At 38.5% G+C, this 27,478-nt stretch overlaps 1 protein-coding gene across 19 annotated transcripts in view; it reads left to right on the top strand.

Annotated features, from left to right (window-relative positions):
• The window catches only part of LOC128698016 (LIM domain-binding protein 2-like), a 740,316-nt gene that overhangs the window by 602,862 nt on the left and 109,976 nt on the right, over nt 1-27,478 (top strand). For 11 of the 19 annotated variants that reach the window (XM_070097474.1, XM_070097473.1, XM_070097465.1 and 8 more), the window contains 2 exons: nt 11,713-11,742; nt 13,088-13,221. In XM_070097474.1, the coding sequence (XP_069953575.1) occupies nt 11,713-11,742; nt 13,088-13,221 (164 nt within the window). Of the gene's footprint in view, nt 1-11,712; nt 11,743-13,087; nt 13,222-13,527; nt 13,576-27,478 lie in introns of all 19 variants that reach the window. The other 8 variants (XM_070097481.1, XM_053790021.2, XM_070097480.1 and 5 more) reach the window with 2 other exon arrangements.

Below are 27,478 nucleotides of genomic sequence, written 5' to 3' on the forward strand. Positions count from 1 at the left end.
TTTGGCAATTTTCCTGAGAAAGGGTAGGGCTTTTCCCCTCAGCACCCCCCCCCCTTTTCCCCAAAGGTTTTTATGGTTTTTAACTAGTTGTGTTTCAATTATTGGGACAGCCTAAACTATGACCAAGCATTCTTGGTTATATATTATTATCTGAGAAATGGGGAAAACTTTGATTTATTGTGTGATGGATTGAGAACGAAGAGCAAGTGTTATACAGCCTCTCCTCACTTACCGATGTACTCGTTTACTGATGACTCAGACTTATGATGGGCTCTCTGACCAGTATTTATACCTAAATAATGTATATCAGAACTGATTTCCTCTATTCTTTTTATTTCAATATACAGTATACTACTGTATAAACATTTAAAAATATACCAGAAATGTTATAAATGGTGCAAAGGTGGTATTAAAACAATATCAAAGATGGTTGACACAAACCCACTACCATTATAGTATGCTCCTCACTTAGCGACGAATTCATTTACCGACGAGGTCTCAGGAATGGAACTTCATCGTTAACCCTTTGAGGGTTTCGGACGTACTAGTACGGCTTACGACCCAGGGTTTTTGACGTACTAGTACGCCTAAATTCTAGTGCCCTCAAATCTAGTGGGAGAAAGCTGGTAGGCCTTCATATGAAAGAATGGGTCTATGTGGTCAGTGTGCACAGTCTAAAAAAAATCCTGCAGCACACAGTGCATAATGAGAAAAAAAAACTTTGACCGTTTTTTTGGAATAAAACAGCGACTTTGCACTCTATTTTCGTATGGTATTTATTGTTGTATTCTAGTTTTCTTGGTCTCATTTTATAGAATGGAAGACATATTACAGAAATTGAGATGGTTTTGACTGGTTTTACAATGAAAAGTACCTTGAAATTGAGCTCAAAGTAGCAGAAATGTTCGATTTTTACCAAATTTCAAAAGTAAACAAATCGTGCCAAGCATCCAATACACATCAACTGGTGAGTCTAATATTCTTTCACAAATGCACCAATAATATTTATATCATTTTTTACACTAATCCAGTAGTCTGCATAACAGTAAATCTTATATTTTTTGTGAGAATAAAAATTCAAAGTGGAAAGCAAAAGAATATAAGAGGGGCCTTGAGACGTGACTAATGACCAGAGGAAATGTCATTTTAGTGCCAGGAATGTCTTTCTTGTTTATTCTGGACCCTATTCGGAAATTGGTATCTTTTGAAATTTGTATGAAATTGGCAAAATTGCAAAATTCTGACCACTGTACTGGATAGTTGAATTTCATAAATGGGTGGTTTCTTGCACCCATTCAATAGAAAAAATGGAGTTCTAGCGAAATATTCATGTTTTTTGTCGACTAGTACAGTGGAATTGGCCGAAAATGGGGCTCAAAGTGGGCAAAATCGCCGATGCGTAAACATCGCCGAGACTGCCAACTTTGCAAGAGCATAATTCCGTAAGTTTTCCATCAAATTTCAAAGTTTTGGTGTCCTTATGATCGGGAAAAGATTCTTTATCTTTTCATAAGAGAAAATTATTTTTTTTTTTTTAAATTTGGCCGACCCTGAGAACGAGTTTCGGAGAGGGCCTGTCGACCCTCAAAGGGTTAAGTGAGGAGAGACTGTATATGAGAGGTCTGGGATATGATTAATGAAGAGAGGAAAGGTTTCTTTAGTGGTTGGAATGCCTACTGTTTAATTTTGGGCTGTTTTTCAATTTTTGTTTTAATTTGGTGTAAAATTGGTCAGTTACAAACTTCGGGCTCTTTATATTGTAGTTATGACAGTCGAATAGGCAGTTTCTTCTACTCACTTGATACTTTGGAAGGAATGTTAGCAAAATTGTCAGGAATTGAGTTGGTTTGAGTACTAAAATTGGTCTAAAACAGTCCTAAAAATAGGCAAAATCATATTTGTGTAAAGTCCTCTCCAACCTCCAACTTCAGTTAGGAAAGGAATGTTATGATGATGTTTGGGTACATCCTGAACCATTGTCAGATCACAACCAAGAGAGTAAAAGGCAGGGAAAGTAATGGCAGGGGGTCAGTTCATTAGTAAAAATAAAACCACAAGTGGTGGATGTAAAATGCATGCAAGGAATTCTGCAATATACAAGGTTGCTCTCATTGAATTAACTGTAAGGCACTGAAGTAATGACACTCACTGGTGATGCATGACACTGGTGACATATGAAACATTAGTGACATATGACACTGGTGACATGAAACACTAGTGGCACAACACTCACACTGGTGATACATGAAACACACACTGGTGGCACACAATAAATATAAAAATAATCCTAACATCCATACCAAAGATTCAAATAAAACTCTTCTAAATAAAAATTAAATTCAAGCTTTAAAGCTGATGAAAGAGTGTAGAGGTACAAGGTACACTATTATAGATACAGGGTATGCTGCAAGAGTGACTGAGCTCTGTAACATTCCACTATATCTGTGATGACACAAATTTACAAACAAGGAACATGAGCATCATGCTGAGGTTGCACAGTACTTATGTAAGTAACAAACTATCACTGCAGAGCTGAATGAGCTACTACTACTAGACTGCAACTAAAAGTTGCTGCTCACAAAGGCTCTCATGTAAAATAAATAATCTTACACAGAGAACTGCTTTACAAAAAAGTCCCTTAGTATTACTTTTACATAGTAATTTCACCTGTGACTGCTGGTTGAAGACTACTGAATGTTGCATGAGTTGAAAGAAATCACCTGAAGTGTGGGAAGCTTCATAGGCTTCACTCTCTGAGCCTACTGCTGTAGACACCCATGTACAGCAAAGCTCTGCCTGCTGCTCTTGGGATGTTCTGGCATGAATGAAGGCACTTTGAGGGCAGGGTAAAGCAGGTTCTCCTACCTCTGGAAATTAGCCAACCATAAGTAACAGTTAACAATTAGCCAATAAATGTGCAACAGGTAAACAAAATTGCAGCCAAGTAAGGCAGTTAGCAACAGCACACTGCAGAAGTAGCAAATCATGTGGATATATACATGTGGTGGAAATAACACACCGCTTAATGTTTCTCACTAAAAATACTACAGATATTTCCCAGCAACACATAACTGGACATAAATTTCTGTTAACAATGTAGAGGCATGATAACTAGCCCATGGGTGCTTATTGAGGCTAGGATATTGGGTAGTTTCAAATTTAGGTTGGATAAATGTATGAGTGAGAGGGATTGGATTTGAGTGGGACTTGCAAATGAGTGGATAGAGTTATCAAAGCTTATCTCTTGGGTAGCATTGAGGATTGGGTTGGGAAAATGTTTCGTTAGTGGGATGAATTGTAAAGGACCTGCCGAGCATGGGCCAACAGGCCTGCTGCAGTGATCCTCCTTTCTTATGTTCTTATGTTTTAGCATTTCTTAGTCAGCAAGATGGCAGGTACTCAGACACATTCAACATGACCACTTGCCAGGAACTTGCAGACTTTTGGAACTTTTGAATTGCTGGACCATCTGGGATTCCACACTGGTTGTATATACAATAATGGCACTAACATTTATTATGTATAAAATGCTAAGGATTCATTTATGTTTATGACTGCTGTCTTAGGCTCACTAACATTGTACTTTGCTCTGAGGTTATATGCTTGATATGTGCCTTCAGTGATATACAGTATTTGGGTTGATGTTAGCCCCAGGTCTTGTTTGTATGTGGATATATGTAATTACTTTTTTGTGGCTGAAAGACCAGAGTTAAACTCAGGATCTTCCATCTTCAGCATTTACTCTACTTTTTTTTTTTAATTTCCAGTTGTTGTGGCCTTTACTTCCTCCTTATTTCATTGTTCAGTCACTCTATAAATAGCTTTCTAGAATCTTAGTTGGTTCCTCTTCCTCTTTTAGTGTTATGGCTTCTTGTTCTCTTTGTTGAAATTAGGAAATTTTCCTCATCAATTCATTCATATTCATTGGTATTCTTATGTGTGGTTATTGTGTATAATGATTTTAGACTCTGACATGTGGTTATCATGTACCTAAAATGATTACAACTTTTCTTTGTAACTTGTATATTGGAAATATAAACACATATGCAGTATAATGTGATCCTTTATCGACTACGTTTCACCCACACAGTGGGCTTTTTCAAGTCACAAACAGATCTACCTGGGGTGGAAGGGACGCGAGTATTTATAGTCAGGTTCACAATGCTGAGGTCAGGTGGAGAATGCTGCATCTTATGATGTACCGAGTGGGGTTATAGAGTATAAAGTCTTGGGTAGCTTGGAAAGGAGATTGGATAAGTTTGTAAGCAGACCTTCTACAGTGTTCTTCCATTCCTGTGTTCTTATGTGGGATAGCGATGAAGAAGTTTCTTGGCAAGTGGTTCAGCTATGTTATAGAAGCCACTATTCTGGTTGAAGTTGTCGGATATAGAAATAAGTGATGATTCCAGGATTCTTCGGTATTGAGTGTTGTCTTCTGTGGCGATAAGTCTTGAGTTTCTGTAGTTTATCAAGTGGTTGTGTGAATTACGGTGTTGTACGCAGGCATTCCTTGTGTCGTCAGACCTGCTTGCGTATTGGTGTTCTGAAATGCGTGTTTGGAGGTCCCTTGATGTTTCGCCCACGTATAATTTGTTGCAGTCATTACAAGGGATTATGTATACCCCTGCAGAGGGTGGAAGCTTGTCCTGTCTATCACTGGTAATGTCCTTGATGGTCGTGGTTGTGGAGGTAGATACTTGGAATGAGGTATTGGAAAAGATGTTGGAAATGTGTTTGGCAATGGAGTTGGTGGGGAGGACTATGTATCTCTTCTCGGCAGTGTCTTCTCTGGGTGTATTGAAGATGTTTAATGCCCGTCGTCTGCAGTCTCTGATGAAGTGACGAGGATAGTGGAGTTTAGAAAATACTTGTTCAATTATCGTGCATTCTTCTTCAAGAAACTCATTGCTGCAGATTCTGAGTGCACGCAGGAAGAAGCCTATAATTACACCACGTTTAGTTTTGGTGTCGTGGCGAGAGTAGAAGTGGAGAAGATCGTTTTGGTTGGTGGGTTTTCGATAGACTTTAAAACGAAGTTCGTGGTCAGCCTTGCAGAGCAGAACATCAAGGAAAGGAAGAGTGTTGTCGACTTCTTCTTCAAGTGTGAACTGGATTGAAGGCTCGACCTGGTTGAGCTTGTCTTGGAGAGCTTGAACGTTGAAGCGTTTAGGAGTTATGAGGAGAATGTCGTCAACATAACGGAGCCAGGTGACAGACGAAGGAATAATGGTGGAGAAACGTTCGGCTTCTAGATATTCCATGTATAAGTTCGCCAGGACCGCACTGAGTGGCGAACCCATGGGTAGTCCAAAAGTCTGCTGAAAGAGGTGATTTTCGAAAGAGAAACACGTAAAGCCAACACATAGTTCAACAAGGTCGATGAAATCGCTGGCTGGAATGGGAAGATCAAGTGAATCGTCAATTTTCCTGCGCAAGAGATCGATGGCTTGTGTAGTAGGTACTTTGGTGAATAGGGAAGTCACGTCAAGGCTGGAAAGTTTCTTGTTCCTGATGTTGATGTTGCGAATGCGATTGAGAAGATCACTCGAGTGTTTGAGATGTGCTGGACTGATAGTGCCCAAGAGTTTAGAGAGGTGTTTTGCGAGAATTCCTGAGAGCTGGTGGGGAGCACTGCCTATTCCCGAGGATATAGGCCTCAGTGGGATACCAGGCTTGTGAGTTTTTGGCAGGCCGTACATTCTGGCAGGTCTGGGGTTGCTGGGCATGGTGTGCAGAAGTTTCTTCCCTTGTTCTGAGCCCCTCAGAATGCGGTGAGTCCTTTGAAGAAAAGTTTTAGTAAGGTTGTCCACTTGGTTAGTTGTGAGAGGTTTGTAGGTATCTGGGTCATTAAGTAGATTGAGCATTTTGTTCCTGTAATCGTCAGTGTTCATGATAACAACACCACCTCCTTTATCAGCGGTGGTGACCCTGATGGTCGTGTCTTCTGCTAAACCTTTGAGTGCATTGATGTAACGTCGAGGTATGACTGGGGAGCTGCGTGTTGAGATAGCTGCTGAGATGATGCCTTGAAGATAGCCTTTTTGGAAGTCGGAGTCATTGTGTCTGTAGTTTTTGGCGATGAAATTGAGGTCTTGTTTTGGTTTCGTAATTCCTGTTGCGAATTTGAGGCCTAAGCTGAGGGCTTCAGATACCTACAAACCTCTCACAACTAACCAAGTGGACAACCTTACTAAAACTTTTCTTCAAAGGACTCATCGCATTCTGAGGGGCTCAGAACAAGGGAAGAAACTTCTGCACACCATGCCCAGCAACCCCAGACCTGCCAGAATGTACGGCCTGCCAAAAACTCACAAGCCTGGTATCCCACTGAGGCCCATATCCTCGGGAATAGGCAGTGCTCCCCACCAGCTCTCAGGAATTCTCGCAAAACACCTCTCTAAACTCTTGGGCACTATCAGTCCAGCACATCTCAAACACTCGGGTGATCTTCTCAGTCGCATTCGCAACATCAACATCAGGAACAAGAAACTTTCCAGCCCTGACGTGACTTCCCTATTCACCAAAGTACCTACTACACAAGCCATCGATCTCTTGCGCAGGAAAATTGACGATTCACTTGATCTTCCCATTCCAGCCAGCGATTTCATCGACCTTGTTGAACTATGTGTTGGCTTTACGTGTTTCTCTTTCGAAAATCACCTCTTTCAGCAGACTTTTGGACTACCCATGGGTTCGCCACTCAGTGCGGTCCTGGCGAACCTATACATGGAACATCTAGAAGCCGAACGTTTCTCCACCATTATTCCTTCGTCTGTCACCTGGCTCCGTTATGTTGACGACATTCTCCTCATAACTCCTAAATGCTTCAACGTTCAAGCTCTCCAAGACAAGCTCAACCAGGTCGAGCCTTCAATCCAGTTCACACTTGAAGAAGAAGTCGACAACACTCTTCCTTTCCTTGATGTTCTGCTCTGCAAGGCTGACCACGAACTTCGTTTTAAAGTCTATCGAAAACCCACCAACCAAAACGATCTTCTCCACTTCTACTCTCGCCACGACACCAAAACTAAACGTGGTGTAATTATAGGCTTCTTCCTGCGTGCACTCAGAATCTGCAGCAATGAGTTTCTTGAAGAAGAATGCACGATAATTGAACAAGTATTTTCTAAACTCCACTATCCTCGTCACTTCATCAGAGACTGCAGATGACGGGCATTAAACATCTTCAATACACCCAGAGAAGACACTGCCGAGAAGAGATACATAGTCCTCCCCACCAACTCCATTGCCAAACACATTTCCAACATCTTTTCCAATACCTCATTCCAAGTATCTACCTCCACAACCACGACCATCAAGGACATTACCAGTGATAGACAGGACAAGCTTCCACCCTCTGCAGGGGTATACATAATCCCTTGTAATGACTGCAACAAATTATACATGGGCGAAACATCAAGGGACCTCCAAACACGCATTTCAGAACACCAATACGCAAGCAGGTCTGACGACACAAGGAATGCCTGCGTACAACACCGTAATTCACACAACCACTTGATAAACTACAGAAACTCAAGACTTATCGCCACAGAAGACAACACTCAATACCGAAGAATCCTGGAATCATCACTTATTTCTATATCCGACAACTTCAACCAGAATAGTGGCTTCTATAACATAGCTGAACCACTTGCCAAGAAACTTCTTCATCGCTATCCCACATAAGAACACAGGAATGGAAGAACACTGTAGAAGGTCTGCTTACAAACTTATCCAATCTCCTTTCCAAGCTACCCAAGACTTTATACTCTATAACCCCACTCGGTACATCATAAGATGCAGCATTCTCCACCTGACCTCAGCATTGTGAACCTGACTATAAATACTCGTGTCCCTTCCACCCCAGGTAGATCTGTTTGTGACTTGAAAAAGCCCACTGTGTGGGTGAAATGTAGTCAATAAAGGATCACATTATACTGCATATGTGTTTATATTTCCATTGTGTCGGTATTTTATACCATTTATTTCCAACTTGTATATTATAGCTGCAGCAGTCATTTTGTTGCTTGTATTGCACTTGTTACACAGGAAATCTTTCCTCCATAATAGTCTGCCTTTTATTCTTATGTTATACAGTTTCCAGACTAATCCTTCACAAAGAACTTTACCATAAACCTTCTTGAAATCTAAATAAATGCAATTCATCCATCCATTTCTTTCTTGAGTAATTCTTATAAGTGCCATGACATCATAATAGATTTGTTGTACATTAATTTATCACTTGAAAACTAAGCTATTGGTTGTTTATTGACTCCTAGCTAACACTTTAGCCTCAGTGATATTAACATTCATAAGAAGTGGCATGTGAAATCCGGTGAGCTCATTTTAAATGAAAATATATTTTTGGTTTTAACCCTTTGACTGTTTTGGTCGTATATATACGTCTTACGAGCCACCGTTTTTGACGTATATATACTCATAAATTCTAGCAGCTTCGGATCAAGCAGGAGAAAGCTGGTAGGCCCACATGTGAGAAAATGGGTCTGTGTGGTCAGTGTACACCATATAAAAAAAATCCTGGAGCACGCAGCGCATAATGAGAAAAAAAAAGACCGTTTTTTTTTTTAATTAAAATGCCGAATTTGTGGTCTATTTTCGTATAGTATTTATGGTTGTATTCTCGTTTTCTTGGTCTCATTTGATAGAATGGAAAAGATATTATAGAAATAGAGGTGATTTTGATTGGTTTCACTATGAAAATAACTTTCAAATGGAGCTCAGAATACGGGAAATGTTTGATTTTTGCCGATGTTCAAAAGTACGCAAATGATGTCATTTTCCAATAAATGTCCAACTAGCCATTCTAATATGCAGTCATGAATGGGTTGACATTATTTGTACAACTATTACAATATTGCAGTAGCCTGCATAACAGTAAATCTTTTATTTTTTGTTTGAATAAAAATTCAAAATAGAAAGCAAGAGTAATATCAGAGAGGCCTGGAGACGTGACTGATGAACAAAGAAAATGTTATTTTAGAGCCAGGAATGTCTGCATTGTTCATTCTGGACCCTATTTTGAAATTGTCATTTTTTTAATTTTCTTGAAATTGGCCAAATTGCAAATTTCTGACCACGTTATTGGGTAGTTGAAATCGGTAAATGAGCAGTTTCTTGTACTAAATTGATAGAAAAAATGGAGTTATAAAGAAATAGCTATGAATTTGGTCGACTGGAACAACGGAATTAGCTGAAAATACGGCTCAAAGTGGGCGAAATCACCAATTCATAAATATCGCCAAGGTCGCTAACTTCGCGAGAGTGCAATTCCGTCAGTTTTCTATCAAATTTTGTTCTTTTGGTATCATTACAATCGGGAAAAGATTCTCTATCATTTCACAAGAAAAAATTATATATATATATTTTTTTTTTTTTGGAAATTTTGCGACACCAGGAGACACCTCAGGATTTGGGGTTGCGACAGTCAAGGGGTTAAATTCAGGTATTGTGCATCTAGCCATATCAAAATGGGCACTGTGAAAATAAAGACAAAACTCAGACATTCCTGAGAGCTTCCACTGAGTACTCATAGTAGAGCATCTAGTCAAACATTTGATAACCAATGTACACATTTTGGGGGTTTTGATTGTGCAATAATTATCTAATAACAAACAGCAATTTGGGCTTTCCTTATTCTTCAATGCCTGTTCTTTCAAGAACTTTGCAAGTGCTCACACACTGAAGTCCTCAATGGAACAGTATTGATGATGAAATGCTAAAGCTTATATTCTAAATCCTATAGTGAACCCTCCACTTGTTGGACTTCTAAAATACAGAATAAAATCTGCTGGGTTAGTAGATTTGGAAACAATGGACAAAGTCCTTTGGTTGCAGAATTGGTCATTATTGTTACAGTCACGGCAAATCAGCTTTCTCTCTATTCACCTCAATTGTTATTACTGGCCACTCACTCCCCCCAGTTAGTACTGTACTTCATTATTTTTTCCTGATGGTGTGTTGCAGTCATCCCATGAAAGTACAACTATCACTTAATTAATATGCTATAAGCAAATTTACGAAAAAATAGTGTATCTTAGGAGTTTTATTTTGTAGTACATGTTGTATACAAGTTTTGTTCCCTGGTGGAGAAGAACAAGTCTGGCATGACAAGGCTTGTAGTATCCTATATTCACAAGACTTGTAGTATCCTACACTCACAAGTATGGTGATGGGTCAAGCACTATTGCATCTTTTGTCTTAGAAATCTCAGCCAATATGCACCTTATAGTAATCCACTATTTTCAACCACTACATTAATTAAATAATGAAATGAGAATTTCACAATATCTAGTCTGTAACAAACTCTGAAAGGAGTGTTTGGGACCAGTCCAATGAATTGACTCGCCCAATATCATCACAGTACTAGTAAGAAATCAAACGTTTTGTTTTCACCTCGATAACCTAATTGGTGTGGTGACAGTGTTGCCTGAGTGAGATCACTGGATTGGTCCCAGCTCTTCATACACAATTAAATAATTTTCTAAAACTGCATAACTCTGTACAGTAATTCAATTTCTTTTACACCATAAATGCCAAAAGATTACATGCTCTTAGATAAATTGTGTTTCTACATATGAAAGTACCACCTGATTGAAATAAAAATGATAATGTAGTGCATAAATAGATAAATTTTTCATAAGTGATTTGAATATTCAGCTACACTATATTTTCAATACTTACAGACTAAAAGTTTAGTATGAATCATACTGCACTATTGTTTGTAAATTTGTATAAATCATACTGCACTACTCTTCGTTAGTTTGTACAGTGGAACCTTGGTACTCGAACTTAATTCATTCTAGAAGACTGTTTGAGTGCCGATCCGTTCAAGTATCGAATAAATTCTTCCCACTCAGTTTTCTTATTGGTTGGGTGTTATCACTAATCTTTGTAGGCCTCATGGTGACTTATTTATACAAATAATATAAAAAAAATGTGAAGAAACACAAAATAGTTTACAGTGAAGTTCTGGCAGGTCTTGTTTGTTTGGTCGAGTACTGAGCTTTGTTCGAGTAAAGGGCTGTTTGAGTACCGAGGTTCCACTGTATATCTGTTTTCAGCTCAAGTTAACTAGTTGGGTTAGATGTTGACTTATGTTTACTTTCCTAGGGTTGTGTTCAGGGGAATGTTTCCTGATGGTAAACACCATTACTTCAGGCTTGCTTTACTTAAATTAGAAACTTGCCAACACTCAGTCATAATTTTTTTTATTGGCACACATGTTTTCAAAAGCAAGACAAGCATGTAGGTATCATGCGCCTGATGTGCACACATTAGAACCCTGAACACACAGTAAACACGTACACATGACAGCAGTGGTATAGCGTTGACCAACCATATACACAACTATGCCAGTATGCATTTGTAAAAAAATATAAAAAGGCAGCCACATAAATCTTTCTTTTAAAAAAAATATGAGGCAGTAGAACTGTGATGATTAAGATGTAAAGAGAAGTTTGAAATATTACAAAGCTTCAGTATAATTTTTGAGATGGTGTGGATGTTGAGGACATCAGTCATATTAGTAACATGAATTGTCTTTATTGATGTGCTAAAAAAAAATCTTTGTTTTTACTGTTATCATTTGCATTTTTTTTTTTTTTATTTTGTTATTTTTTAAGTGTTATTCAAGTTTGCTATGAAAGGGCCATACTGGCTGAAATGCTGATGACTACTTTTGCTGCTCCGTAGGTCTGGTTCTCAAGACTTCACCGCCCTCAAGTAGGAGTCACCAAATAGTTTTGCACTAGACTCGTAACAAAATTTCTCTCAAGTTGACCCCTACAGTTGCTAAAGCTGGCATTTTTCTCTTTCCATATTTTTTAGCTTTAAAAATCACAAATAACAGTAATTATAGACATATTTAATGTTTAAAAATGGTAGCTTAGATATATTAATTTGTTGCATTTAAAATGAAGTTACCTTCAATAAGTAATGGAACTTTTAAAGTGGAAGTCTTGTGTCATTTTCAGTTCATTTCAATCATTTATCATTTCTATTTTTAAAAATTTTTGAATTACAGAATTAGTCTCAAGTATTCATTGTGTTAGTAGTGATTTAATTTCATTGACTTATACAATTCATGAGAGTTTAGCAATGTGTAATGGTCTTCTTGACTCATAATACTAATAACAAACAGAGAAGCAACTTTTGGCACTTAAACATTAGGGAGGCTCATGTTTCCCACTTTGCCATTGTAAGGTTAGATGGTTTAGAGGAAGGGCATAGCACTGTCTGCTTCTCTGGCAGTCTAACCCAGTGGTTTAAGCTTGAGCGAATGCTTTACGTGCATAACTTGTGTTCTAATATGGTTACTGGGGCAGCATAACTGGGCAACATTGAGTCTCCTTCCTTGTACAGTATAGCACAGTGTGTCTAGCAGATGATCATGCAACCTATGCTTTTTATTAGGAATTTATATATATATATATATATATATATATATATATATATATATATATATATATATATATATATATATATATATACATATACATATATATATATATATATATATAAAAATAAATATATATATATATATAATATATATATATTTATACACATACATATATATATATATATATATAATTATACATATACATATATATATATATATATATATATATATATTTATATATATATATATATATATATATATATATATATATATATATATATATATATATACACGTATATATATATTTTATTTATTTATTTATATTATATATTGCATTGAAACACATAATCAGTGACTATATCTAGAAAATCCTTAGAAAGGAGACTGAATGTTGCATCTTGCTGGCAGAATTATGGCACCTTCATTGTTTTCTTCTGACCTAGCATGCGCGCTCATTACCTCTTACTTTATCCGCCTTTGTTTTTGTAAACCCCAATACAGTAGCCAATGTAGCTTACAAATACCATTCTGTTTGTCTTGAATATTTTATTCATTGATTAATGTTCTTTAAAGGAAAATGGACAAATATTTCATCAAACAATAACATTAAAATATGTAGTGAAATTTTTTATGAATATTCTTAAGGGAATATTTTGTCTTGTTCTACAGAAACCCAACGGGCTCCAAATAAACGGCGGAAGCGGAAAGGTTCTCAATCGGGTCAAAACGCGACTGCAAACTCCACTGGCTCAAGCAAGAAAAGATCACCTGGCCCAAACTTCAGCCTGGCTACACAAGTCTCCGTAAGTATCACTAGGCAGACTCATTTTGTGGTGTGGTCAGTGATTTTGAGCCTTGGGTCTGAAGTAAAGTAAGGTTCATTTTCCTGTGATCTGAAGAGGAAAATAGTATTACTGGCTTGAACAAATCTAGGGCTCTTAAGCAGCGATGTCACCACATTTAGTCCATTCCCTCTGTTTCTTGTTAGTGGTCTCATCAGTAACTTGTTAGCCTGTGTTATTGATACCTTCCCTGGATTGTAATGATCACTTCCTATGGCATTTTTTTGTTTGCATGCCATTCTGATAGTGGAACACTTCTCTCCCCAGTGACCAGGCTGATCATTTCCCATGAGGTGAAGCTGATCTCCTCTCTAGGTAGTATTGCCTCTCTGGTTGCTTAGTTAGTTTCTAGTTATAGGTTAAGCCAGATAAACCTTGGACTTCTTCCCACAACCATTACTTACATGGGTAAACATGACTATCAAGTAAGGCAAAAGGGATAAATTTGGCTGCCATGTCTACATCAACTGTAGAGAGGCACATTTCTTTTGTCTGTCTTGGTATGATGTGTTTTTCCACAGTTTTGGTTGTGCTGTGGAGTTATCCAACTTTAAGTGGGTTACCCTACACTTAAATATGCATTCTGCAAATTGTATTTATTATTTAAAAATAGTACCAATTTTTTGTCTATGAGAGTAAAATAGTGCAGCCATATTAATTTTTTTTTTTTCATTATGTATTTTATAAAAATTCTCATTCCAAATTATGTATGTTCAGTATTCACATTGATAATGGGAGAAGTTACAAGGTTTAGAAATGCTCATTTCATATTTATAATTTATATACAGTACCTGTGAACAAGTTTAATTCAACACAACAGAAAATAACATGACTGCATTCTCATAGAGAAAAAATTACCATTTTTGTGTAACTTACCATTTGAGTTCCACTTCCTCTAAAATCACATAGTTTATGAAAAAAAAAAGGTGTTTGGTAATGGTATGCTAAGGATGAGCTTGATAGATATGCTGCATTTTTGAAGGAGCATGTAAGCATTGTGGTCAAATTTATGTGCTGGAGACTCAGAAATTTGGAGGTACACTGTAATTCTAATTATACATCAAACCATTCTTCAAATGTCATTCTTTGATGGATGTAAAGAGTCAGTAATTGGGATTGTTTCATGTTGCATTAATAGGTATTTTCTTAGAAGAGAAACACAAATTTAAGATTGAAGTAGTCTTGCAAAATTCACTAGAGAAATTAAAAAGGAGACTGCAGATAATTCTAAACTTTTGATAGAGATAAAAGTTATTGTTTTTGGTTGTGTTGTAAATGAAATAAATTAATGAATACAAAGAGTCAAAGAGGAAGAACAATACACAAATGAGGTGACTAAATGCATTGTGGATTTCTGCTTTCAAGAACTTATTTTGGCATACAGGCCTACTGGAAAATATGAGAAAGATAAGCGTGTGCCACTGAAAATAACATTTACACAGATTAAACATAATGAAGAACTTTTTTAAAAGCTAAGGACACGAGGAATTGGAAGGTTATAAGGCTATACAAATTAAACAAGATCTTTCAAAGGAAGATTTCATAAAAACTCCTAAGATGTTGAATGAGGTTAGAAGTGAAAAACAAGCTGTTTTTGGCAGAGTAACAGGGCTATACAAACCCATCAAATGGATTTTCAAAGAAACATCCATGGGATTGGGATACATGAAAATCATGAGCAAATGGGAAAAGGGGCAACAATGAGAATACGTTTTTGAAGATTTTTTTGCCCTGATATAGATGGGGTAATCTCGGAAGCATAAGAACTTGGAGATATGTGTTATATAAATGAAAAGAAAATTTATATAGTTTGTCTAACTGACATCAAACTGGTAAAATGTATTTTAAATGAGGTTGTATTTGACAGAAATTATTCAGTTGGAGGAGAAAGAGTAGGGAAGAAAGGAGGAGGACTGGTAATATTGTTAAAAGACTATCTTCAAGTTATAGAAATTGATATCCAAAATACTGAAAATGTTGAAATTTTAGAGACAAGAGTACAAAATAAAGATGAGAAGCTCTAAGTGATAAATATATAATAATACTTGGGAAAGAGAAGAGTTTGATAGGATAAATGAGGGATTACAGAATATCCTTAGGCAACTATTGATGAAAAGTAAATGAGATAAAAATAAAGTTTTTTAACTATAAATTAGGCAGCCTATGAGGCTGAAACTGTAAACAAATGGACAGTAGGTTTCTCAGTTTAATGACAGTTTTTTTTTTTTTTTATATGTATCAAGATATATTTAAACAAAAATGAGAAAAGGCAATGCACCATCAGCTCTAGATTTAGTGTTTACTCAAACAACAGAGGAAATTTCAACATTAACTCCCTTGGAAAGAGTGATCCTGTTTTATTGGAAATGACATATTCTGTGAAATTTTACTATTATTTATTTATTTGAACATGATACATAGAAGTACAAAGAAATACAGTGGTTAAGTGTAACATGCCAAAGCCCCTTGTATGCAGAGCATTATGGGTAGGCTTAAGATAACTAAGCAGTGATATATTCAGTGGTAAACATTATTGTAAACAGTTAAGCACAAATGAGTATTTCAAAGACAGGTCATATGGTCATTTACTGTGTTGCTGTGCATTCAGTAGAATGGAGTATTCTTTCAGGTAATGTAGTTAAAAATAAAGTTTGATTGGGTCACAGGTTATTACAACTAAGTGCTAAACCCAAAAGGGTCATACAGCACTGCAGGGTAGGGTGTGCTAAAGGTATAATATGCTTGATTAAGAGGACAGTGAGGAATGCTAAAGGAAGTATAATCAAAGTTGGTGTAATAAATCTGTTGCTGACAAAGTCAAAGAGGGAATCTGTGTCAAAGGTGGGGCCATCAGTGAGAAGGGAAGGCAAAGTTAAGGGCATTAGAGCAGTGATTGCACTGGAGGTAAATTCTGCAGGTGTGCTGGTAGACAGGACAATCTTAAGAATATGGCAAATTGGAACTTGATGATTCTCAGTAGCACTAGGTGCCTCTCCATGAGTGAGTAATGTGTGCCCGATGTAAAGATGGGGAGAGCGTAATCTCCCATCCACAACATCGATGATAAGAGGAAGACCAGAATCATAAACATGGCTTGATGGAATATAATTTATGAATTAATGCAGATCAACATTGCTGGCAATGATTTGAAAGTCTGAAAAAGAATTTCACGAACAGGAACAGTTAGATTTTAAAGAGGGGAATTACAATGTTTTAAAATGGTATACAGCCTCTCCTCACTTAAAGACGGAGTTTCGTTCCTAAGACCACATTGGTAAATGAATTCGTCACTAAGTGAGGAGAATATTATCGTGGTAGCGGGTGTCAGCCATCTTTTTGATATTGTTTTAATATAATCTTTATAACATTTTTGGTATATGTTTATACAGTAATGTACTGTACTATATTGTAATAAACAGAATAGAGGAAATCAGTTTTAATATACATTATTTAGGCATGCAAACTGGTCAGAGAACCCGTCGTAAGTCCGAGTTATCTGTGAACTAGTACATTGCTAAGTGAGGAGAGGCTATACAACAAGAGACAGATATAATCTATACAAAGAGTTCTGTAGTGTATATAAAAAGGAATTAAAAAATTTTCTCAAATAGTATTATAAGATGTTGCAAAGATATTAAAGAAAATGAAAGGCCTGGAATCGGTACAGGAAGCAGGCCCATCAGGAAACTTACTATAGATTCAAGTAGGCTAGAAATAATAGACAAGAGCAAGATTGAACAAAACCTTTGATTTAAGTCTGCAAAAAGTAAACTAAATGTTGAAGACTAAAAGCAAAGAATAATTGATGACGGCAAAATAACTGCGGTAGAGGAAATGTACGAGATATTAAATAGAAAGTATCAGTGTGTGTTCACAGAAGATATTTTTTCTTGTAGGAGATTTAAGTCAAAACAGCTGTGATTAGAGGATATTGAAATAACTAAGGAGGAAGTAAAGAAATTATTACTAAATGGTGATAAAAAGAAGCTATGGGACTAGAGAGGATAGCCTTGGGTCTTAAGAGAATATGCAGATGAATTATGCTGTCCACATTGGAGTTTTTTAAGATTTCACTACAGGAAAGTAAATTAGCAAACACCTATATTTACAAAAGGGTGAAAGGAAGGTCCTTGAACCATTTCAGGATCCAGAGGCCAAATTTCAAAGTGTGCACCAGGGTCCAAGAATTTAATTTTTTTTTTTTTTCGTATGAAATTTGATGGAAAATTATGCTCTCGCGAGTTTTGATGTGTCAGCGATATTTATGAATCGGCAATTTTGCCGACTTTGACTCCCATTTTAGGCCAATTACATTATTCCAGTCGACCAAATTCTTAGCTATTTCTAGTATTACTTCTATTCTATTGATTGAGCACAAGAAATCACCAAGTCAACTATTTCAACTAAAGTGATCAGAAATTGGTAATTTGGCCAAAGTTCAAAATAGGGTCCAATGTAGGTATTCCTGGCACTAAACTAAAATTTCCTCTGTTCATTAGTTACGTTTTGAGGCTTTACAAATGAATTCCATTTTGATTTTTTATTCACATAATGAATTTTTATTCAAACCAAAAAATAGAAGATGACTACATATAAGGTCTTGTAATTTCTTTAAAGCGTAGATTTCTTAGTACCTGGAACAGGAATAACACGAGGCCTTAGTTGCAAATTGAGAAAGAAGTGGAATGGAAAGGATAGCAGAAAAATTTTCTTGTCAAATAGAGTGGTTGGCCAGTGGAATGTATTAAAAGAAGAATTGGTATGTACAACCATTGGAAAATATATAAAATTATATTATGAACACAATATTGAAGCCTACAAATAGGTAATTACAACCCTTCCCCCCCCCCCCCCCCTTTACCACACACACACTAACAGTAACGGATTACATGCAGACATATCTGAGGGAGGAGTTTGAAAGGCAGTTCTATTCCCTTTGGAGAGAAACTGTGGCATTATGCAACAAAGCAAGGAATGAGTTGAGCAGGCAGATAGGGCAGAGGAAACAGCCCTAAGGTTGGAAAAGAAAATGAAAGAGCTGAAGGAGAAAATGAGAGGGAAACAATGAAGGAAGGAAAGTCAGTAGCATAGATGCTCTCTGAGATAGGAAGGTTAACCCTTTGACTGTCGCAACCCCAAATCCTGAAGTGTCTCCTGGTGTCACAAAATATTTGGAAAAAAATAAAATTTTCTTATGAAATGATAGAGAATCTTTTCCCGATGATAATGACATCAAAAGTGTGAAATTTTATGGAAAACTTAGGGAATTATGCTCTCACGAAGCTGGCGACATTTATGAATTGGCGATTTCACCCACTTTGAGCCCTATTTTCGGCCAAACTTGTAGCTATTTCTTTAGAACTCCATTCGTTCTATCAAATGAGTACAAGAAACCGCCCATTTACCAATTTCAACTACCCAATAAAGTGGTCAGAAATTGGCAATTTGGCCAATTTCATGCAAATTAAAAAATATGTTAATTTCAAAATAGGGTCCAGAATGAACAATGTAGACATTCCTGGCACTAAAATAACATTTTTCTCTGTTCATCAGTCACATCTCCAGGCCCCTGTTATAATACTCTTGCTTTCTATTTTGAATTTTTATTCACAAAAAATAGAAGATTTACTGTTATGCAGACTACTGCAATATTGTAATAATTGTATAAATAACGTCAACCCATTCGTGACTGCATATCGGAATGGCTAGTTGGACAATGACATCATTGTTTACTCTTGAACATTGGGAAAAATTGAACATTTCTGCCACTTTGAGCTCCATTTCAAAATCCTTTTCATAGTAAAACCAATCAAAATCACTTTTATTTCTATAATATGTTTTCCATTCTATCAAATGAGACCAAGAATACAACCATAAATACTATACAAAAATACACCTCAAAGTCAGCGTTTTAATCCAAAAACATGGTCGAAGTTTTTTTTCTCATTATGCACTGTGTGCTGCAGGATTTTTTTATACTGCACACACTGACCACACAGACCCATTTTCTCACATGTGGGCCTACCAGCTTTCTCCTGCTTGATTTGAAGCCGCTAGAATTTTTAAGTATATGTACGTCAAACACATTGGCTCTTAAGACGTATATATATGACTGAAACAGTCAAAGGGTTAATGATGCCATATGAGAGATAAGGAGAAATGTTAGAAACAGACTATGAAATCTGGAGGGACAAGAAATGGGAAGAAGAATGAGGGAAGTCATTGATGATTCACAGACTCCAGGAAGCTGATGTAGAAAATAGGAAGACTAGAACTGTGAGATTATATCAATCCTCAGTGCTTGGGAGGAGGGCATGAGATAGGGCAGTTGGCAAATTTTCAGAGGATCAGTAAGTTCTCCCACAATAAATGACCAGTCAAATTAATTTTGGTCCTATATAGACAAGGATGTGTGATGTCACCGTGGTTGTTTAATATATTTATAGATGGGGTTGTAAGAGAAGTAAATGCGAGGGTCTTGGCAAGAGGCGTGGAGTTAAAAGATAAAGAATCACACACAAAGTGGGAGTTGTCACAGCTGCTCTTTGCTGATGACACTGTGCTCTTGGGAGATTCTGAAGAGAAGTTGCAGAGATTGGTGGATGAATTTGGTAGGGTGTGCAAAAGAAGAAAATTAAAGGTGAATACAGGAAAGAGTAAGGTTATGAGGATAACAAAAAGATTAGGTGATGAAAGATTGAATATCAGATTGGAGGGAGAGAGTATGGAGGAGGTGAACGTATTCAGATATTTGGGAGTGGACGTGTCAGCGGATGGGTCTATGAAAGATGAGGTGAATCATAGAATTGATGAGGGAAAAAGAGTGAGTGGTGCACTTAGGAGTCTGTGGAGACAAAGAACTTTGTCCTTGGAGGCAAAGAGGGGAATGTATGAGAGTATAGTTTTACCAACGCTCTTATATGGGTGTGAAGCGTGGGTGATGAATGTTGCAGCGAGGAGAAGGCTGGAGGCAGTGGAGATGTCATGTCTGAGGGCAATGTGTGGTGTGAATATAATGCAGAGAATTCGTAGTTTGGAAGTTAGGAGGAGGTGCGGGATTACCAAAACTGTTGTCCAGAGGGCTGAGGAAGGGTTGTTGAGGTGGTTCGGACATGTAGAGAGAATGGAGCGAAACAGAATGACTTCAAGAGTGTATCAGTCTGTAGTGGAAGGAAGGCGGGGTAGGGGTCGGCCTAGGAAGGGTTGGAGGGAGGGGGTAAAGGAGGTTTTGTGTGCGAGGGGCTTGGACTTCCAGCAGGCATGCGTGAGCGTGTTTGATAGGAGTGAATGGAGACAAATGGTTTTTAATACTTGACGTGCTGTTGGAGTGTGAGCAAAGTAACATTTATGAAGGGATTCAGGGAAACCGGCAGGCCGGACTTGAGTCCTGGAGATGGGAAGTACAGTGCCTGCACTCTGAAGGAGGGGTGTTAATGTTGCAGTTTAAAAACTGTAGTGTAAAGCACACTTCTGGCAAGACAGTGATGGAGTGAATGATGGTGAAAGTTTTTCTTTTTCGGGCCACCCTGCCTTGGTGGGAATCGGCCGGTGTGATAATAAAAAAATAAAAAAAAAATAGCTTGAGACAGAATTCTACATCAAAGAGCATTCCTAAAGACCATATTACACAACAGTCATGTGTACCTTGATCAGGACAGGAAGTGGAATGAACATGAGATATAGTTTTAAGAGCAGCTATGACATGGCCCATGATGCTAGGAGGGAGTGAATCTTGCCAGCAGTAAGTTAAAGGATAGGATCAGAAGCTAAGACTTAACCCCTGCAACCACATTGGTAAGCATGTGTACACACACACACGTATGCATTGTGCACACATCCTGGAGACTATGTATCCTAAGATAAAATTTTGAGAAAACAATTAATTCTTTTTTATACATTTTGGTGGAGGGCACTAGATCAAAACACAGCTATAACTTTACACCAGGAGAAAGGAATGTAGTGGATGGATGGACAGACTGACAAGATTGGCCAAAATCAGGTATTAAGGAATGATAAATAAATTAAATGAGGAAAATATGACTTCAGAAACTAAAATTGTTGATAGATCAATTATTAGTAAAAAAAGATAACTATAAGGATGACAAAGCCATGTAAGGTTTGGACAAGTACATATCTAGAGTAGAAGATAAGTATGGTAGTATAACGAGGCAAAAGACAAATTTAGAACAACGGGTCCAGCTAGCTCAGATAATATTAAGTAAAGGTTAAACATAAGATACTTATACCAAAATCACTAAAGGAAAAACAAAGACAGAAGCAGGTAGTAATGGCAGAGGAGATTACTGCTGGACCAAACATTAATTTTGAAATAATAAAGGAGATTTGCAAAAAAAATTTAAATTATTGAGGGAGACTGTTGACAGAAAAAAAACAGTTTTGGCTGTGCAAAAAACAAAGAACGAAAAAATCAAGCCAGAAGAAAGGCACACAAATGAGATAAAAGACTGCTTAGTGGATTTTAGTATTCAACACAATATAGTGGGATGGAATCATCATTATGAACCATGTACCTCAAGGGCCTGACAAATTTCCCGTTGGAAGTGTACCAAAGGACAGGTTCCTGCACCATCACTGACTGAAAAGATCAAAATTTTGATAATCATACTTATTCTTCATCCTTCGTAAGGTTCTCCTTGGCCAATCTCTTATCACCTGGAATTTTGCCTAAGATTTTTGATCACCATTGAGCCAGCTTTCTTTCATTGCTGTTAGTGAGCCTCTCACTGTGTGTACATAGATGAAGTCAAAGGGACTGAAACCCATGGCTTCCCACACCATTTCAGGTATAGCAAAAACCAGCAGGGGCAGACTCTCATTCCAGTCTGTGCAAAAATCAATACAGTAAGTATGCATCATAGTTTTTAATGTGTAATGAAACCTTCCAAGCTCACCCAGTTATTGAGGATGGTAGGCAGCTGAGAGGTCTTCTTTGATTTGCATTCTACTTGACACCTTGAATATTAGGCCTTTAAAGTTTGAACTTTAGTCACTGAAGTGACCAAGGTAATCCTGCCAGCAAAAGCCTTTAACCCTTTCAGGGTTTCGGCGGTACTAGTACAGCTTACGCACCAGGGTCCATGACGTACTAGTACTCATAAATTCTAGCGCCTTCAAATCTAGTGAGAGAAAGCTGGTAGGCCTACATATGAAAGAATGGGTCAGTGTGCACAGTATAAAAGAAATCCTGCAGCACACAGTGCGCAATGAGAAAAAAAAAATTTTGACCGTGTTTTTGGATTAAAACAGCGACTTTGCACTTTATTTTCGTATGGCATTTATTGTTGTATTCTAGTTTTCCTGGTCTCATTGTATAGAATGGAAGACATATTACAGAAATTGAGATGATTTTGACTGTTTTTTACAATGAAAAGTATCTTGAAATTGAGCTCAAAGTAGCAGAAATGTTCGATTTTTACCAAAGTTCAAAAGTAAACAAATCATGCTAAGCATCCAATACACGTCAACTAGTGAGTCTAATATTCTTTCACAAGTGCTCTGATATTATTTATACCATTTCTACACTAATGCAGTAGTCTGCATAACAGTAAATCTTCTATTTTTTGCAAGAATAAAAATTCAAAATGGAAAGCAAAAGAACGTAAGACGGGAGTGGGGACGTGACTAATGAACAGAGGAAATGTTATTTTAGTACCAGGAATGTCTTTCTTGTTTATTCTGGACCCTATTTGGAAATTGGCAAAATTGCTAAATTCTGACCACTGTATTGGATAGTTGAAATCGGTAAATTGGTGGTTTCTTGTACTCATTCGATAGAAAAAATGCAGTTCTAGCAAAATAGTTATGATTTTTGTCGACTAGTACATGGGAATTGGCTGAAAATAGTGCTCAAAGTGGGCAAAATTGGCGATGCATAAACATCGTCGAGACCTCTAACTTCGCGAGAGCATAATTCCGTAAGTTTTCCATCAAATTTCATACTTTTGGTGTCATTATGACCGGAAAAAGATTCTCTATCTTTTCATAAGAAAAAAATATTTATTTTTTTTTTTTGAAATTTGGGGGACCCTGTGGAGCCTGAAAGGGTTAATATTGCCTTAGTATTGACAACTCATGGGTACCACTTCCAGATATCTGGTGGCCTTACAAAAATAGATTCAAGCAGAAGGCCTACACAGTTGATTATCAAAAGGTTCACCATTAGTAAAAATTGGATACAAACCTCTTACATCTTCAGCCTGGCTACGAATCGTTTGGTGATGAAACTTCTTAGAGACTACCACCTTCTCTACAAGTCTACAATCTTTTGCCTTCTTACCAGTATTTATGTAGTCTTTTCTTGTAACTCCATTCCTAGCAGAGAATTATTATTATTATAATCAAAAAGAAGCGCTAAGCCACAAGGACTATACAGCGCTGCAGGGCAGGAAGGAAGCGAGGGCATCAGGTGGCAAAAGGGAGATGGATGAGTAATAGGTTACGGATAACAGCGGGGTAATGGATGGTGAAAGGGTAAAGGGCAGCAAGAGACTGAACTAGAAAGGGCTGAGGGGAGTGCAAAAAGTATCATCAGAGTTTGTGGAGTAAATCAGTCGTTGTCAAGAAGTCAATGAGAGAGTCAGGATTAAAGGAGGGTCCATCAGCAAGAAGGAAAGGTAAAGAGAGAGTAGTAGAACGAAGATGACGTTGGAGGTAAATTCTGCGTGCTCGTTGATAGAGAGGGCAGTCTAACAGAATGTGGCTAATCGATACTGGAACTTGACACTGCTCACAGAGAGGAACAGGGTGCCTCTCCATGAGATACCCATGAGTAAGACGAGTGTGGCCAATGCGAAGGCGGGAGAGAGTGGTCTCCCAACCTCGGCACTGATGACAAGAAGACGGCCAGTAACCTATGCTCGGTTTAATAGAATGAAGTTTGTTACCGAGCAGAGTTGACCAACGTTGTTGCCAACGGGTGCAAAGGTGGGTAGCTATTGCAGCAAAATAGTCCAGAAATGGAACACCTCGATAGGAAATTGGTAGGTCATGTACTGCTGACCGCGCAGCAGTGTCTGCCTGTTCATTGCCCTGTACGTCGACATGACCAGGGACCCAACAAAAAACAATATCTTTATGTTTGGTAGAGATACGGCATAGCCAAAGTTGGATACGGAGAACTAGGGGATGAGATGTATCAAATTTTCGTATAGCCTGTAGAGCACTAAGGGAGTCTGAGACTACTACAAATGATGACACAGGCATAGATGCAATACGAATAAGTGCTGCAAGAATGGCATACAGTTCAGCAGTAAAAATGCTAGCTGAAGATAGTAAATGCCCCCGCACGACGCTGTCCGGAAACACTGCTGCGAATCCGACGCCGTCTGAAGACTTAGAGCCATCTGTGTACACAGCGGTGGCATGAGAATGGGAGTGGAAGTGATCAAGAAAAAAGAGAGCGGGAAGCCACTGTAGGCAGTTGAGCTTTCGAGCAAGGGAGTGAGAAAGAACAGACCCGAACAGCTGGAACTTCCCAGGGGGGTAGGGAAAAGTGAGATGCTACATGAACATATAAAGGTGGTAACTGAAGGGAAGACAAGAGTGAATGTAGGCGAAGAGAAAAGGGACGGAGCAAACAGGGGCGGCGAACGAATAAAGAATGTCTACTAATATCGGTGACCATTCTATAAATGGAAGGATTGTGTAGATCGTGAGAGCGTACATAGTAGCGAAGGCAATGGGCATCACGGCGATCAGACAAGGATGGAACATTTGCTTCTGTATAGAGGCTCTCAACAGGGGAAGAGCGAAAAGCACCAAGGCACAAACGTAATCGAGTTTCGATAAAACGAGGGCTGAATGTAGGCGAAGCAGAGTTCGACGATCAGCTCCCCAGGAAAGATGAGCAAGGGTTTTAAGAAGGTTTAGCCGGCTGTGACAAGTTGCCTTCAGAGAGGTAATGTGAGGTTTCCAGGATAACCGACGGTCAAAGAGAAAGCCTAGAAACCTGACTGTATCACGTTCGGGGATACGGGAGCCATAGAGATACAAAGGATGATCGGAGATAACAGAGCGTCTAGTGAAAGTAATTTGGTGAGTTTTGGTACTCGAAAATTTAAACCCATGCGTGGTGGCCCAAGTGGAAACACGGTCGACCGCATGCTGGAGAGAAACTGTAATAAGGTGACAGTCAGCGCCTGCACAAGCAATAGCAAAGTCATCAACATAGAGTGATGACCAAATACTGGGTGGAAGAACAGAGGCCAAATCATTTATAGCAAGGAGAAAAAGTGTTGTGCTTAGAACACATCCCTGAGGGACACCTTCAGCTTGGACGAAGTCCGGGGAAAGAACATTATTGACTCGAACACGGAAATGTCTGTCAGTTAAAAAGTTCTTAAGGAAGGATGGTAGATTGCCTCGGAGGCCTAAGGAATGGGCCTGCGCCAAAATATTATACCTCCAAGTTGTGTCATATGCCTTCTCAAGGTCAAAAAATATGGCAATAACTGAGTGATTATTTGCAAAGGCATTACGAACATACGTATCCAAGCGTAGTAAGGGGTCTATGGTAGAACGACCCTTACGAAAGCCATATTGACTAGCGGAGAGACTGTTGTGTGTCTCTAAATACCACATTAAACGTCGATTTACGAGACGTTCCATCACCTTGCAAACTGCACTAGTAAGAGCGATGGGGCGATAGTGGGAGGCATCATGTCCTGTAGTACCCGGTTTGCGGAAAGGGAGAACAATGGCAGATTTCCACAGCTGGGGAAGAACTCCTTGTGCCCAAATAAGATTGAAGAGGTGTAAGAGGACTACAAGGGCTGACCGATGTAAATGTTGTAACATACGAATATGAATGTTGTCAGGCCCAGCTGCCGATGATCGGCAAGCTGAGAGCGTTGCCTCCAGTTCTTGAAGTGTAAAAGGCACATTATACTGTTCTTCTCTGAGAGAAGAAAAGTCCAAGGGTACTAACTCTCTGGCAGACTTTGAGGAAAGAAACGAGGGGCATAGATGGAGCCCTCGGGAAATACGGACCAGATGTGTGCCAAGTTCAATGGCAACGTCGAGAGGGTTTGCCACATCAACACCAGCGACCCGTAGAACAGGAGCCGGGTCAGGAGAGTATTTACCACTCAATTTCCTCACTTTTTTCCAGACTGCACTCATAGAAGAAGCAGAGGTGATGGTGGAAACATAGTCTTGCCAACAAGTGCGTTTAGCTTCACGGATGACACGGCGAGTGATCGCACGCTTCTGCTTAAAATCAAGAAGTCTCTCAGCGGTTCTATTGTACCGGTACCTGCCCCATGCAGCACGTTTCAAACGTACTGCACGAGCACAAGCAGGAGACCACCAAGGCACGCACTTCTGAGAATGCCTGCCTGAGGTTTGGGGTATAGAATGAGAAGCTGCGGTATAAACTGACGTCGAGAAGATGTGTAGGAGCTCATCAATGGAGGATGAAGAAGGAACCTCACTAAAGGCAGTGAGGTGTGAGTAAAGATCCCAATTTGCCCGATCAAATTGCCAGCGAGGGCTTCGGAAAATGATCGCTGTCATGTAAGTCTGGTAGAACAGACCAGGTGAAGTCTAGTGCAGTGGAGGAAGAGCAGACTGATAGATCGATGCAAGAGTATGAGTACGAGGATCAAAATGGGTGGGAGTACCCGTATTTAAAGCATGGAGGGGGTGAGAGGCGAGAAAAGCCTCCAACTGGATGCCACGTGAGTCACAATGAGACCCCCCCCAGAGGAAATGGTGGGCATTAAAATCACCAAGTAACAGAAGTGGTGGCGGTAAGGATGAAACAAGAAAGGCAAAGTCTGGGATAGAAAATGCCCGAGAAGGAGAGAGATATAAAGAACATATTGTAAACCACTTATTCAAGTGGATACGGGCTGCAGTGTAATGCAGCGAGGTATGGACAAATAGTTGACAGTATGGAATATCATTGCGTAGAAGGGCACTTTCATTAAAGGTCCCATCTGAGAAAGAATCTGAAGAATACAATAAATTATAGCCTGAGATAGGTTGGAAAACAGCCAAGTGTAATTTTGGTTCTTGTAAGCAAGCACCAACAGGGGAAAACCTGGAAAGCAACATCTGAAGCTCACCCCGATTACCCCTGAGGCCGCGGATATTCCACTGTAAATAGGCCATGATTGGCGATGAAGAAAATACCAGGAATCTGTAGGTAAAGGCACCTACGGACTAGAGGGGTTAGAAAAGTCAATGTGTGGTGGCA

This window comes from Cherax quadricarinatus, chromosome 58 (assembly GCF_038502225.1).
Source record: "Cherax quadricarinatus isolate ZL_2023a chromosome 58, ASM3850222v1, whole genome shotgun sequence".
Lineage (NCBI taxonomy): Eukaryota > Metazoa > Arthropoda > Malacostraca > Decapoda > Parastacidae > Cherax > Cherax quadricarinatus.